General features: G+C 33.1%; 1 protein-coding gene across 2 annotated transcripts in view; it reads left to right on the top strand.

The window, feature by feature from the left end:
* LOC115224684 (katanin-interacting protein-like) overlaps positions 1–16,468 on the top strand; it is a 656,564-nt gene that overhangs the window by 152,850 nt on the left and 487,246 nt on the right. For both annotated transcript variants that reach the window (XM_036513321.1, XM_036513315.1), the window contains exons 14-15: positions 1,198–1,392; positions 14,738–14,866. In XM_036513321.1, coding sequence (XP_036369214.1) covers positions 1,198–1,392; positions 14,738–14,866 — 324 coding nt within the window. The remainder of the gene's footprint in view (positions 1–1,197; positions 1,393–14,737; positions 14,867–16,468) is intronic.

Here is a 16,468-nt window from a genome sequence, read left to right as displayed (position 1 = left end):
GTCTATGCAACTTTACTCAAGGTCCATACACTGATGTGGTCTGAAGCAAACTAAGTGTATGTAAGCTTAGCTAACATTTTATTTGGTAGGTGTCTATAACTTTGGAGTGATAAAGTATGTGTGTAAGTGATATGATGGGCTTCTTTCATTTTTCCTTCTACCAAATCCACTCCCAATGATTTGGTTGGCCTGGGGCTATAATAAAAAACATTTGCCCAAGGTAACACACAGTGGGACTCAACCTGGAACCATGTGGTTGGCAAGAAAACACACGTGCACTACTGGAACTCAGGTGAAAGAAAGAAATCGTTATTAGTGTAAGCTGAACCTGATTAAAAACAATTAATAGAAAACAGTGGAAAATGTTTAAAATATTACTAGAAAATTCAGGGTGTTACCTAAAACCATTTGTCACATTCTTTTTATTACCTTCATTGTCTTAATAGCTATCCAAATTCTGGAACTTAATTGATTGTGATGCTTATGAAATATGATTATTGCCAACACTTCTTGGAGAAAATCATTTAAGTCTTGTTGACAGCCTTCAGCTGTTCTATTATTTCCTTTCTATTTATTTTCTATTAATCATAACTCTTGTAGGTGGGATCAAACTTGCTCATTTCATGTTTTCTTAAAACTGCATTTTTTTTTTCACTGTTGCTATCACCTCTTTATTGTTCAAATGGAACAGTTGGTGCTTCTTATTCAAAGATGTTTTCTTAGTTTTCCAGCATGCATTCTCAGAATTCAGTGTGTTCAACATGTAAATTAAACTTAGCCTGTTTTTTTTTTGTATGTTTATTTTATTTTCATATTTTCAATTTATTTATTTTTATTTTTACATTTTGAATGTCTTCTCTGTTAATATTTTGCTGCAGTACAATATGACATTTTTGGCATATGAAACACATGACCAATTTTTTTCAAATTTTTATATTTCAAGAACCCTATTGCCATATACTTTTTGTTTGACATCTTTGTTTATCATTCTGTCCATCAGACTCATTCTTTCCCAAACTATGACAACAGAACATCACAATGCAATATAAAACTAAACGATGATAATAATAGATTTGCTTCTCAGATAGAAATATGTTTTGTATGCATTATGTGATTTCTTTTTTTCATAATGTTGTATTTTCATTTTCTTCATTTGCTTTTGTTGAATCTTATTTCCAATATCTTTACATTTTCTAGGCTTTCCATCCTCATCGGAAAGTTCGGTTGGAACTTTTGTCAAACTGGGGTCACAATAAAAGAATTGGGCTTACTGAAATTCAGCTTTATGATACATCCGGCAAAATCATCCCTGTTCTTCCTGAAAATGTAACTGTCAAAAATGCTAGCAATCCATCAAATTCAATTCTTGTTGTTTTCAATGGAAAAGCAAAGGTATTTGACTCATTTCAAAACTCTTTTTTTTTTTATTTTTAATTTTGGAGTGGAGAGGAATAAACTTTAAAAGATATAGACTTCCATAACTAAAATATTGAAATTATTTCCTTCATTTCCATTCCTTAAGTGTATCCTTTTTCTGTGTAGTAACTGTTTATATGAAAAATAAAATTTTGGCAGAAGGGAGACAAGGCTTCATATAGTCTTGTAATGGTGTGAGTTTGTTTGCCTTTGTTGCCAGCAATTTGTCATGGACAGTGTATTGTATTCTCGTGTAGAGCCTATTTTTGCTTTATGAAAGTTCACAAAAATTGATCATCAGTTAATGCTTTATGAAGGTGCACAGCCAAGTGGTTAAGATGTTGCACTCGTGACTGCAAGATTGTGGTTTCACTTCCAAGATCAGGTAGTGCATTTTGTTCTTGAGTCAAACACTTCATTTCCAAATTCTCCAGTCCACTCAGCTGTAAATGAGTAATCCTGCAATGGACTAGTATCCTGTTCAGGAGGAAAGTTGTGATCTCTTTCACTTATATACAGTGGAAACTGGGTATTTAGCTCTATAAATCTTGGAAGTCAAGACAATGATGTGAAATAAACACTTTGGTCTTGAAAGATAAATTATCTCTTAAAGTATTGGGTTGTCCTGAAAGTTCTTGCCGATTTTTAAAGGAAAGAAAAAGGTCAATAAATGCTTGCCATTACATTTTCAATCAACCAAATATGAACCATTTTGTTGCGCAATGCGTCTCCATCTTTCCTTTAACTTGAAAATACCTTCTTCCTAGAATTGAGGTGGTTTCATGGCAAAGAATTCATCAAGGTATCCTTTTACGTCATACAAGGAATTAAAATTTTTACCATTAAGACTATTCTGCAGAGACCTGAATAAGTGGAAATCTGAAGGAGCAATATCTGGTGAATATGGAGGGTGGGGTAACACATCCCAGCTGAGCTGCAGCAATTTTTGTCTGGTTCTCAATGTATCAAGTGCCAAAAAGGAACTTTCTTATCTTCCATTTTAAAGGGTTACAGAATAAACACAGGTTATAGGAACATAAATCTTCTTCCACGAAAATATAGCTTAAACTGTGCTCTAAATGGAGGTGTAGTCAAATCCTATTTTATGGACTCAACCATGTTCTAAAATAAGTTGAAAGGTAAGCTACTATAAATCGGCACAAACTTTCCGGACAACCCAATATTTTGGCCATGTGGAACATCTAGAATTTCCATGAGAAATAGATATAAAATTATGTGACCAAGCTATTGCTTGAGTATTATAGTTTAATGTGTAATTTATAGGTTGTAAGACTTTATAGAGCAGAAAGTGTATGGGAAATTTTATGGTTGGGTATAACTGAAAATCACTTGTTGTGCAGGGTAGAATCTGAGTTGGCAGCATAACTGAGGGGCTTACATGTTAATTTTTTTATGGACAGTTGAGAAGGGACTTAGAGACTAGTGGAAAGGAGGAAGTAAGGTATTGTTAGACTGAAAACCTGGTCCTGAGTCATGTAAGAGAATGGATTTCACTAAGAGTGTCCAAGGTGTCAGGTGGTAACATTAAACTGAGTGGCAGATTAATCTACCACCCTGGTAGACCGTTGTAAAATTTGAATTCAGAATTCAGAGAACTGGACCCAATCCTACAAATCACTCTTTTACATACTTAGCTAAGCCCATTACTCTCTATGGAGAACAGGCCATCAACAACATTTTCCCTCTGTTCTCGACTCTGGGCCTGTTGGATCCCTGTCTTTCCTTGTGGTTTCCTATCAACTTTTACTGTACCATGTCATATGTTTCCTTGTGGAGAAGCCTTCCTTTCCCAAGTGTTGTTAGTTTGGAATCATCATAAATGCTTCTGCAACTTTGATTTTTATATGTAAGGGTGTTGGCCCCAGAGATTGTAGTCATGGCAGTTGCTGGTGTCATGTAAATGGCACCTGTGGAATCATAGTCATGGCAGTTGCCAGTGTCATGTAAATGGCACCTGTGCTAGTGACATGTAAGAAGCATCCATTACACTTACAGAATGGTTGGTGTTAGGAAGTGCATCCTGCTGTAGAAACCATGCCAAATCAGACTTGAACCTGGTGCAGCTCTCTGGCTTAGCAGTTCCAGTCAAACCATCTAACCCATGCCAGCATGGAAAGCGGACGTTAGATGATGATGATAAAACATGTAGTCAATATTATCCTGGCCTCTACCCTTTGACCTGCTTAGCATGAAGATCCTACCAGGAATTTGCAGTCTGCTATCATAGCTCTCAGGGTTCTTGAGGTACAAAAGCTACTATACTGCAAAAAAGACTGTACTTTATATTGGAAAACATCCTGTCCGATGGGTTCATGTTTCTCTCAATCCATTACATTAGACTAATACTTTATATTTTGACTCTAAAAGTAGGAGATGTAAAGATGATGTTGGTTGGATTTGAAATCAGAATGCAAGGTTTCCAAGTTGGAATTAGATGTCCTATTGGCATAGTATTGTTTCAGCTGGAAACAGGTCCTTCTTAATGCCAACCACTTTCCAGTGTACTGGTTGCTTTTTATGTGGTACCCGCAACAATGATTTCCAAGACGAGACCCCTTAACTGAGTGGGAAGAAGTATTGAAGGAGGAGTTTTGTGCCTGGAGATGAGAGATTAGAGTATTAATAGAGGAGGTATAATAGGTGTCATGCAGTGAAGGAGATACATGGCTACCGCACAGGGCCGTCATATGACTTTTAGAGGCACCTTGCAACTTTTAGTTTCGAGGCTCCATCTCTTCAATCAAAATTCATAATCTACGCACCTTTTATTCATAGCTATATTTAACTTTATTCTATCTGAAATTCAATATTTCATGTTATCCTAAAGAACATCTTTAAAAGTACAAGTTAAATTTATTTAGGGCTGGAACTATCATATTTTTTCATGTTTAGGAAGGCCAACACTGAATAGGGTTGAGTATTTATTCAATGGACTCACAAATATCAGAAGACAAGCTTTTCAAAATAACAACTGTGAAGTATAGTTGTCTCAGCTTTTGTATGCGAAGTTTATCAAAGAACATTAAAATGCAAAAAATTTTCATTCCAGAACAAAAGCAAACTATTTCAAATGATATATTTTTGAGAAATTACCGTGAATGCCCTCAAAGACTTGATAACAGGCCAAAAAAGTTATTTTAATATTCTATATTAAACAGTTAGCTGTTGCAATATTTCGATTGGATAGACAATACTACAATTCACACTGTAAAGTCAAAATACCAAAGATGCAAAATACGAAGAATTTCTTAGCTTTCTCTGAAATCACAAATTCAAGGGAAAAATAAAATACCTTGATCACAAACTAGTTACAACTGAAGAATTGAGATGCTTTGTGACAGTGAGCGAACAATATTTGTATCCCTGTATATGTACATAGATACATAAACATATGCACATACTGACACATAAACTTCTGTGTGTGTGTGCATGCGCTCATGCCTTGTTTTTGATACAGAAAGAATTTTGTCTCCAGTTTTTATTGCCTTAGGAGGTCAAAAGCCACTGTTCTGGGTACAAAGTGACCAGCTTTTCAACTATGTCAAATAATAATGCCAAAAATATATATACAGAGAAAGAGAGAGAAACAAGGAGAGACAGAGAGACTAAGAGATGTATATGTGTTTGGTACACGTTGGTCTATGTATATGTTTGTTTGTCTGTCCAAGCTAGCCAAAGCCTTGCGAATGGATTTGGGAGACGGAAACAGAAAAAAGTCAGTTGTATATATGTGTGTGTGTGTATGTATGTATCTATGAATGTATGTACATATGCCTGTGTGTTTGTATGTATAAGTATACATCCCCACCTTTCATCACCATTACTTCTTTTCCTTGTCTTTTCTGTTGAAGTTGTTCTTATTTTCATTTTATTTTTTTTGGTTTCTTTCATTTTTCTTTTATCTCCCTAGGGAATTCGTTGACAAGATTTTTTCATTTACTTTTTCCTTTTCTTTTAAATTCATTTACAGTACACCCTTGTATTTTTTACCTTGCCTGGCTTGAAATTCTTAATTAACATCTTAACCAAAGTAAACAGATGTTTTATCTATGTATTTTGATCTTGACGTAGGGCCCCTCAACCATGGAGGGTCCCCTGCGACCTTAGGGGTTGCAGAGGCTTAGTGATGGCCCTGCTACCGCAGTGGAGGAGAGATAAAAGAGAGGCGAGCAAAAATGGTGAAGATGTGACAGTCGAGTTCTCTAAAGTTACTAGGTAGGGGTATGTGAGTGGAGCTAGGGAGTGGATAGGGTGAGTGGGCATTTTTGTAAGATTGTGAAAGGAGTGTGGGAGGAGGAGGAGGAGAAAAAATATAGTGAATGGACACAAATAGAGGCAGCAGGGTTGTTAGGAGAATATGTTGTGGTAGTGGTGGTAGTGAGGGAAAGAATTTATATATTTTCATATTTGAACAAAAACCAACCAAATGTACAAAAATCATGTTTATGAAAGGAAAAAAATGTGATATAATTTCCATAACTTGAATATTTTATGCAGGATATAGATCATTATTATCTTTAATGTTCTATCCATTTTCCCCCGATTCTGCCAATGAGTTGTAAACACATCAACAAGAGCATAAAATGTTTCGGCACAGTCATTTTGGTGCTGCCTAATTGGCATTGCGGATTTGATTCAGACTTATTTGACATTGAAACATTTGAATGTTTCCCTTGTTTTAATGTTTCTCTCATTTCCTCCCCCGCTCTCTGTCTCTATATATGTATATCTTTATATATATAAAACTGAGAATGTGTGTCTGTCTGTCTGTGTGTTTCCCTAAAACTTGAGAACTACACAACCAATTTCATTCAAATTTTACACATGCCATGTAGTTTCATGGGCAAAAAAAAAAAAGTTCAACTTCTTGCCTAGAGCGAGCCCATAGCAATATCATATCTTCTCCACTATTTCAGTATTACGTGTTAAAAGTGAAGCAAAAATATTTCTCTATTTTATGTCAGATGCTTTCACTTTAACAATAAAAATAATAATAACAATTGAATTATATGTAGTAAGTAATAATTAAAATCAAACTAAAGTATAATATAATCGTAACATACAAAAGTAAAAATAGCAATTGGTATAAAATTGCATCAATGATTTGAACTTGAATAAGTGGTTTCACATGAATGGGAATAAATTAAAAATAAAATTAGCGTGCAGAAATGGAATAGTCCAGATGGATAATTATTACATCAATTTAAATGCTGTGCCATCTTCAGCTGCACAAATAAATAAATAGAATTTCAACAAGTAGGACACATTAATATAATTTTCCTCAATGTATCCTACTGGTTAAAATTCTATTTATTTATTTGTGCAGCTGAAGATGGCACTGCACTTAAATTGATGTAATGATTGCATTGTTCAATTAGATGGAGCCACTTAAAGCAGTTGTACTGCATCACTACTTGATATCCTGTTGCTTATTTTGATTTTATTCACCTTACTTTGAGCTGTGCAGATAATACTGGACTGACTTGGTGCTTCAACTTAAGTACCTAATTCAACTAAATCTCAATTATGTATATGTATATATATATATATATATATATATATATATATATATTCAGTTGTCATTAATTGTAACTGTGGGTGCCACGTAGCACCTGTATTGCTAGAAATGAGAGTTAAAAACTCTTAGAACTGGAAGAAAGCAAATTTTTCATATACTGACAGTTGGAGATAACAGTCCCACAGTAAAGCTAGATCACTTTATTAGATTAGTTTCGCTTGAAAATTACAAGTTAATCAGTAGTGCTTTCTTGCAACAGTAATGGTTTTTAACTCTTATTTCTAGCAATATAGGTGCTACATGGCACCCTCAGTCACAGTTAGTGACAATTGAAATTTTTCGTTTTTGGTTTTATATTGCGTATAGCTATCTTTGTAAATATATGTATATATTTGTGTGTGTGTGCTTGTATGTGAGAATATTTCTGTTTATGCATATGAAGTAATCATGTTTAATCAACAAACTGTAATGTCATCTTTCACTCTGTCTATGTTCCTGCATCACGTGCATGGTATGTGTGTGTGTGTGTGTGTATTTGTCTTGAGTACCAACACTTACTGTTGCCAAAACAGATTGAATGTCCAATCATCTGTGCCAAATCACGATCATCCAAACTGCCACACCTAATCATCTCATTCTAATATTCCCAATATACCATCACTTCTCAATATACTTTATATTGTGATGTCTCACATAAAACAATATGGAGTGTCACCAATCTTACTGTGTGCATGCGAGTCACTCAGCAGCTCACATTTATTTGAATGGTCTCATCAATAGTTTACAGCTGCCATTTTTATTAACTTTAATATTGTTTTGCTGTGTTGAATTTCCTAGTGTGATACATTTTATATTTTGCATGACAATGATAATGGCATTTCCTTGTATGATTGATTACATGTTAAACTCAAACAACTTTCATTAGTTTATAAGAAATAGAATTTGCTCTTAGACAAACTTTTTTTTAATTCATACTTAATAATAATAATGACAATGGTGATAATGATAATAATAATAATAATAATAATGATAATGCTTTCTAATTTTGGCACTAAGTCAGGAATTTTGTGGGGAATGGAAAGTTTGTTACATTGACCCCAGTGCTCAGCTGATACTTATTTTATTGACCCCAAAAGGATGAAAGACAAAGTTGACCTCAGCAGAATTTGATCTCAGAATTTAAAGCATTTTATCTGGCATGCGTAAAGATTCTGTCAGCTTGTCACTTTAATAATTAATATTAATAATAATAATAATAATCATAATGATAATAGTAATAATGGTTTCAAATTTTTCCATAAGGGCAGCAATTTGGCGGGGAGGAGATGGGTCGATTATATTCACCCCAGTGTTAAACTGGTACTTATTTTATCGACCCTGAAAGGATGAAAGGCAAAGTCGATCTCAGTGGAATTTGAACACATAATGTAGTGACAGGATAATAATAATAACAATAATAATAATAATAATAATAATAATAATAATAATAATCCTTTCTGCTATAGGTACAAGGCCTAAAATGTTTGAGGAAGAGACTAGTTGATTACATTGACCTCAGTGCTCAACTAGTACTTACTTCATTGACCTCAAAAGGATTTAAAGGTGGGGTCGACCTTGGCAGAATTTGAAAGATGGATGAAATACTGCTAAGCATTTTGTCCTGTATGCTAATGATTCTACCTTAACAACAACAACAACAATAATGATAATACAGATATTATAATTTACATTCCTGCTTGTTTCCTTACAAAAGGTGTAGGTATTATTGGTCAGATTTCGATGTTTTATTTTGGAAGTTTGAAACTACACCTATTCTTTATGGAGCTGGATTGTCTTCTTGATTAAATTGCTGAGTTTGTTTAGAAAATATACACAAAGGCGAATATTCAGACAAAAATTCTACTTTCTGTTTTGTTAGAGCACACAACTCTTTGATTATTACATACATAAAAATAAGCGAACCATTATTGCTTACTATGGATTTGTATTCGGGAGATATGTTACAGATATAGACAATAATTTGGCTGCCAAATTTAATTGTTGCATGGATATCAGGAACAATAAAGCATGTAAATAGAAGAAACTGAAAGACATTTCTGCTTTTGATTTCATAGAAATCTGCTGCTATATCAAATGTTTTTAGGCTGTAATTGAATTCTAATTGTAATTCCCCTACCTGCAAATTTCATAATGCTTGCTGAAAAGTTCATGCCAAACCATATCCTATTGAACATTATAGCTTAATCTCTCTCGTTATTGATTTATCAACTGTATCAAAATCACTCATCCTCAATATATCAGTATGTATGATTGTTATTTTCTCAGCTGATTCTAACCGATTGAATTGTTCATTTCATAATAGATGCAGTCAATATATAATGTAATAATTCGAACAGATTCACTGAGACGTGACCTAGAATTTTTCTTTTTGATACTTTTTTTTGCTTTTTATATTTCTGACTTGCATTCCTGCTGTTTCTTTTCCACTCTGAAGAAATGCTTTCATTACCATCCAGTTAACTTGATTAGGCAAGACAATATTATATATATATATATATATATATATATATATATATATATATATATATATATATACATATATATATATATGTATATATGATATTGAATTTTATTTTTCTTTATAATTTCATGAATTAAATATTACAATACAAATAATATTCTAAGCTTTCTGTTGAGGAATATTGTTTTAAAATGTAAAAAAACAAAAAACAAAAAAAAAACCACAAAAACAAAACCAAAAAAAATATTCGCTTTAATACTGCTATTTTTTTCTCTATTTGTTCATGAAAGCGTTAACCAGTTCTAGAGATGTAAATCGTAATAATAATAATAATAAAGACTTTAGTTCTCAATAAACTACGTGCATATGATGTGTGTGTCTGAATTAACATTATTGTTATGCCTGTTTCTACATGCTATATAATGTTTCGTAAATCTGTCTACATACATACACACACACACACTCAAAACAATACATGTATGTACGTACATACATATATACATACATGCATGCATGCACACGTGTGTGTGTATGTGCGTGTGTATATGTATGTATGTATGTATATCTAAAATTATAGATCATCACACTAATTATTACCCTTTTACATCTGCTTTCCATGTTGGCATGGGTTGTAAGAGCAATTAGAATGTGAGACAGTTCTTATTTGGAGTTTCTACTCTCCTAGATGTGACAAAGGACTATGTGTCATTCACTCATACTCTCAATATTTAGCATGGTTTCTATGGAGGAATGTCCCTCCTAATACCAATCTTTCTATTGAATATTCTGAAAGCATTTTGCTGTGGCACCAGCACTAGAAAGGTTGTCTTTAAGAAGGCTAAGACTAGTAATTACTCTCTGTACTTTGTTGTCTCTCTGTTCATTTACCAGTTACTTAAAGTGTATCAAGTGCATTTTATCATAGCGCTAACTGTAGAAAGTCACAATTGATTTAATAGCACTGCTAACACAGCAGAGCACTGTATTGATGAACAAAGCATTTAAAAACTTAGCAGTTCAGCATATTAGACCAATAGAATAAATACCAGATGTTAAAAGTAAATACTGAGGTTTGATTTATTTGATTAAACCTGTCAAGTCTGTGCCCCAGCATAACTGCAAGTCTAATGACTGAAACAAGTAAAAGATAGAAAAATAAAAGAGATCCTTTTCAGTTTAGCCTATTCTTTTATTTGTTTCAGTCATTTGACTGCGGCCATGTGGGAGCACCACTTTAAGAGGACCCCAAGACTTATTCTTTGTAAGCCTAGTATGTATTCTACTGGTTTCTTTTGTTGAACCGTTAAGTTACTGCGACATAAACATACTAACGTCAGTTGTCAAGCGATGGTGTTGGGAGACAGACACAAACACACAAATATATGTATGTGTGTGTGTGTGTGTGTATAAATATATACTTATATATACGACGAGCTTCGTTCAGTTTCCATCTACCAAATCCACTCACAATGCTGTGGTCAGCCCAAGGTTATAGTAGAAGACACTTATCCAAGGTGCCATGCAGTGGAATTGAACCTGGAACCATGTGGTTGGTAAGCAAGCTTCTTACCACACAGCCACACCTGGACAATAAATTAAATAAATTCAGAAGGAAAACCCCAGCCAAGTTGGTATTATACACAAATCCCCATGAAATTGGCTTTGTACAAAATCTTCACCACTCTAGGAAGGCTTTTATTTCTCCATAGAAGGTGAGTCCTCTAAAAGCCTGGTGTGAATAAAAATCTCTACTCATGTAGGTACACACAGACTGACATGTGCACATATACATGTACTTGTATGCATGTACATATGCATAGTAACATGTATGCATGCCCAACTACACTCATCCACCTCATACACATATGGATACTTGCATGCACATACACATACTTGCTCACACTTGCACTTACACATACACACACTTGCACTCAAGCACAAACACACACATACTTGCACACAGGCACATACAATTGTACACATGCATGCATGCACTCATACAGTGACATGTACACTTACACATACACACACATTTCCACACACACACATACACTTGCACTCATACACACTCACTCCCTTGCACACACACATACATACACTTGCATGCACACATACATACGCTTGCACACACATGCACACACACAACACACACAACACACACACACACATACACTTGCACTCATACACACTCACTCCCTTGCACACACACATACATACACTTGCATGCACACATACATACGCTTGCACACACATGCACACACACACACACACACACACACCACACACACACACACACACACACACACACACAGAATGAAATTACTATATTATCATAACTTTTGTGAAATATCAAATTCCAACTTACTTTTCTGAATGATAAGAAAATAGATGTCGTTTTTATAAAACAGTAAATATTTCAATTTATTTTGAAGTTTACCACAATAAATCTTTCTTTTGAACATGTTCACCTTGCATGAACAGACTCCTTTCTTAGAACTTGGTGAAAAAGTGCCAAGAATTGATTGTCAGGATTGTTTGATCAATAAACTTGTGGTATTTGTTGAAACTACAGAGGCTGGAAAGTTGAACAGTGTACAATATAAATATATATATTTTACTTTGAAATAAGTATTAGTACGTATGTATTTGTGTGATTGCATTGGTATAGGTATATGTGTGTGAGTACAGGGTGTATATATATGTGTATGTGTGTGTGTGCATGTGAAACCATACAATGAATACTGACATTAAATGATAGATTTATGTGTGTGTATGTATGTATATATATGTACATATATATTATATATTTGAAATTAGAATAAGAATTTTTAAAAGTCATTAACTATTTACAAAAATTTTTGATTTAAACACAGTTTTAAAAGCAATTGTTTAGAATTTTTTTTTAAAGTAGGTAATAAGATTTGAAACATCTTTTTTTAAAGTTATTGTAACTGTATTAAGTAATTTTCACAAAAGCTTTTAAATATGTGTGTATGTATATATATTTATGTATATATGTGTGTGTGTATATATAATTATATATATATATATATATGTATATGTATGTGTGTGACTTCAGTGGGAGAGTGTATCATCATCATCATCATACGTGTATGTTTATGTCAGGTCGTTGGGAACTAGACCAGTGACCCCCACCAGGGTTCCTTAGGGAGCAGAGTGATTTTTGGATACCTTGTGGGATAAAGAACAAGAAACATCAAAGGCTGGGGGAATTCAGGAGAGTCAACAGTCATCCATTATAGTCAAGGGCAGATGGTGCTCACCATTTGTAGTGAAGACAATCCACCTAGGAACAGGAAATCACTGAAATGAAAACTACTCAACAAGGACTTGCAGCAAGCTGATACTATTTTCAAAAATATATATGTGTGTGTGTGTGTGTGTGTGTGTGTTAACTCATGATGATGATGATGATGATATATATATATATATATAAATTATTATCATAATTATTTGAGGGAATATAAATCCAAACTTACAGGGAAAAAAATTCAATTTAGAAATACTAAATAAAATTTCACACAATATAATATATATATATAAAAAAATTAGAAAAAAACCACCTTTTATCAATTCAAAATGAACAATTAAATTACACCATCTAGAAAATTATATATATATATATATATATATATATATATATATATATACACATACATACATACTTACATATGATATATATATATATATGTGTGTGTGTGTGTGTGTGTTAAATGATGATATATATATGCATATATATATATATATATATATATATATCTAAAAGAAATTATAAATTTTAATTTCTGTATAATTTATATATATGTTTATGTATATATATTTATATCTATGTTTAAATGAGTTTGGTTCTTCTCTATGTGACTTAAAGTTTTGTGGACTTATACAGAAACCCAGCTTGTTTTGGCTCAGATTCACATGGAATTGAATTAGACTGTCTGAAGCAATAATACATGTAACTCCTACTCAGTGTGTTGAGTGTTTTTATTGTTGTGTTTCTCTACTCTGTTTGTGTGTGTGTGTGTGTATATGTATATATATAATGGGAAAGTTTACGAAAATAAACAAAAGACGAAGGCAGGTGTAGTACAAACAAACAAATGTATTAGTATAGCGCTCTGGAATAGAAATAGAAAAAGATACACAGAAAAAAACAAGGAGAGAGAAAAAGGAGAGAAAAAAATGCGTGTAGGAGCTAACGATCTATCATGGCGTCCTGACTTCGGACAGTGGTCAGAAGTCAGGACGCCATGATAGATCGTTAGCTCCTACACGCATTTTTTTTCTCTCCTTGCTTTTTTCTGTGTATATTTCTGTCGAAGAGCGTAGGCTCGAAACGTAAAAGACTTTTTCTATTCCTATTCCTGAGTACTATACTAATACATTTTTTGTTTGTACTCCACCTACCTTCGTCTTTTGTTTATTTTCGTAAACTTTCCCGTTATATATCATGCGCTCACATGGTCTCACTTTGATCCTATATTCTACCACTACCAACTCTTACCTTTCCTCAATGGACACTACCTCTCCATCGGATTTTTTTACCTCTAAGGACATCTACCCTCTGGCTGCACCTCTCCTACACGGATCAAAGTGACTTTGTTATTTATATGTATATATATATGTACATACATGCATATACATGTATGTAAAGCTCAGTGCTTTATGGATGCGAAACCCTGGGTAACCTTTTGATCTAGCCATAACTATCTTTATCTTAATACTCTACGACTCAATAAATTAGAGCGTGCTTCTCTTTCGGAGTTATGATTTACTGATGATATATATATATATATTTACAAATATTTACCTATCTACATTTATTTATCTCTCTGTTTATCTATCACTATGTGTACATGTTCACCTGTCTATCTTTATCTGTCTGTCTGTTTCTCTATTATTCATATATATATATATATATATATATATATATATAAATAGATAAATGGTACAACAAGGCACCAATATTTACTGGAAAATAGTAATTGTAATAAATATGATGCTATTGTATAGTTTCACTGCGTATATACTAGCAAAGACGCGTAAATATTGGCGTCTTGTTGTACCATTTATCTATTTTTATATATATAATTTTACCCTTATGGGCTATCCTTTACTGGAAAGTAATACATTTGTATTGCATTATTATATATATATATATATATATATATATATATATATATATGTATGTATGTATGTATGTAGAATCAAGTGTGTGAATATATGTATGTATATCATTGCAGACAAGTAAACTGAAAAATATGTGGAGTTGTGACAGAAGTGATACAGCCCCAGTTATGATCACAATACATCATTTGGCTGAAAAGAATTTGTCAAAAATCAAGTTATGGAATTACAATCACAGTTTGAAAGTAAGTATTTCTCACTTTGTCATAGCTTATGCATTAGTGAAGCCAAGAGTGGTCCAATGTCAGTTCACTCATATGTGAATGAAGCAAGCAGTGTTGTTGGCAAAGTTACTCATTGCGTGGTGGCAATCTGATTTATTTTTGAGATATAAATCCTGTGAGAAGGCAGTTTATTTTATTTTATTGTTACATATGGAATGTACTTATTTTATATGGATGTTTCTCAATATATTTTAATAATTGCTTCATTTTTGTTTTTATTTTATTTTCTAAAAAAAAATATATATATTTTAAGGAAAGCATTTAGTAAATCTGATATTCATGTCGAAATGAAGAATTAAGATTAGGGCCTGCTAGTTTCCAACATACATGCATGCATGCACATTTGTATATGTGAAAATCTCCATGAAACCATTCAGATTCATAGGGCTCTTACATAAACTGTTGTCACATTAACTTCTCTAAGTTAATTGAAGTTTTATAACCTGTTTCCATTTTACACTGGCCTTGCGGACAGCACTATGCATAACATATAATATTAAAGGGACACTTGCAGCATAGATGCAGGTGTGGTTGTGCGGTTAAGAAGCTTGGTTTCCAACTATATGGTCTTGGGTTCGTTCATACTGAGTGGGCAAGGGTCTTTTACTATAGCCCCAAGTTGACCAAAGCTTTGTAAGTGGATTTAGTCAACAGAAACTGAAAGAAAAATCACATCTTCATATATGTGTGTGTGTGTGTATATTTATATATATGTATATATGTATATATATATATATATAAGTGTGTGTGTGTATAGGTGCTGCAGTAGTTGTGTGGTAAGTAGCTTGCTTACCAACCACATGGTTCCAGGTTCAGTCCCACTGCATGACACCTTGGGCATGTGTCTTCTACTATAGCCTCGCGCCAACCAAAGCCTTGTGGGTGGATTTGGTAGACAAAAACTGAAAAAACCCTGTCGTATATATATGTATATACATATATAAATGTATGTATGTGTGTGTGTGTGTATATGTTTGTGTGTCTGTGCAAACCGCTCCAACATCACTTGGCAACCGATGTTGGTGTGTTTACATCGCCATAACTTAGTTGTTTAGCAGAAGAGACCAATAGAGTAAGTACTAGCCTTGCAAAGAATTAGTACTTGGGTTGATTTACCTGATTAAAGGCGGTGCTTCAGCATGACTGTGGTCAAATTACTGAAACAAAGAAAAAAGGATATATATATGTGTGTGCCTAAATATGTATATATATATATATATATACACACACATATATATTTGTATCTGTGTTTGTTTCCTACCACTGCTTGACAACTGTTGTATATATGTGTGTGTATACATATATGTATATGAATGTATATATATATATATATAAGTGTATATATAAGTATCTATATATATGTATATATATATATATGTGTGTATATATATATATGTGTGTGTGTGTATATATATGTATATATCTGTGTGTGTGTATATATATATGTATATATATGTATATATGTGTGTATATATGGATATATATGTGTGTATATATGTATATATATATATGGATATGTGTATAAATGTGTATATATATGTACATATGTGTATATTTATAAGT

This window comes from Octopus sinensis, linkage group LG2 (genome assembly GCF_006345805.1).
Source record: "Octopus sinensis linkage group LG2, ASM634580v1, whole genome shotgun sequence".
NCBI classification, from domain to species: domain Eukaryota; kingdom Metazoa; phylum Mollusca; class Cephalopoda; order Octopoda; family Octopodidae; genus Octopus; species Octopus sinensis.
Note: the sequence above shows the minus strand (reverse complement) of the source record. Positions and strands in the feature narration are given on the sequence as shown.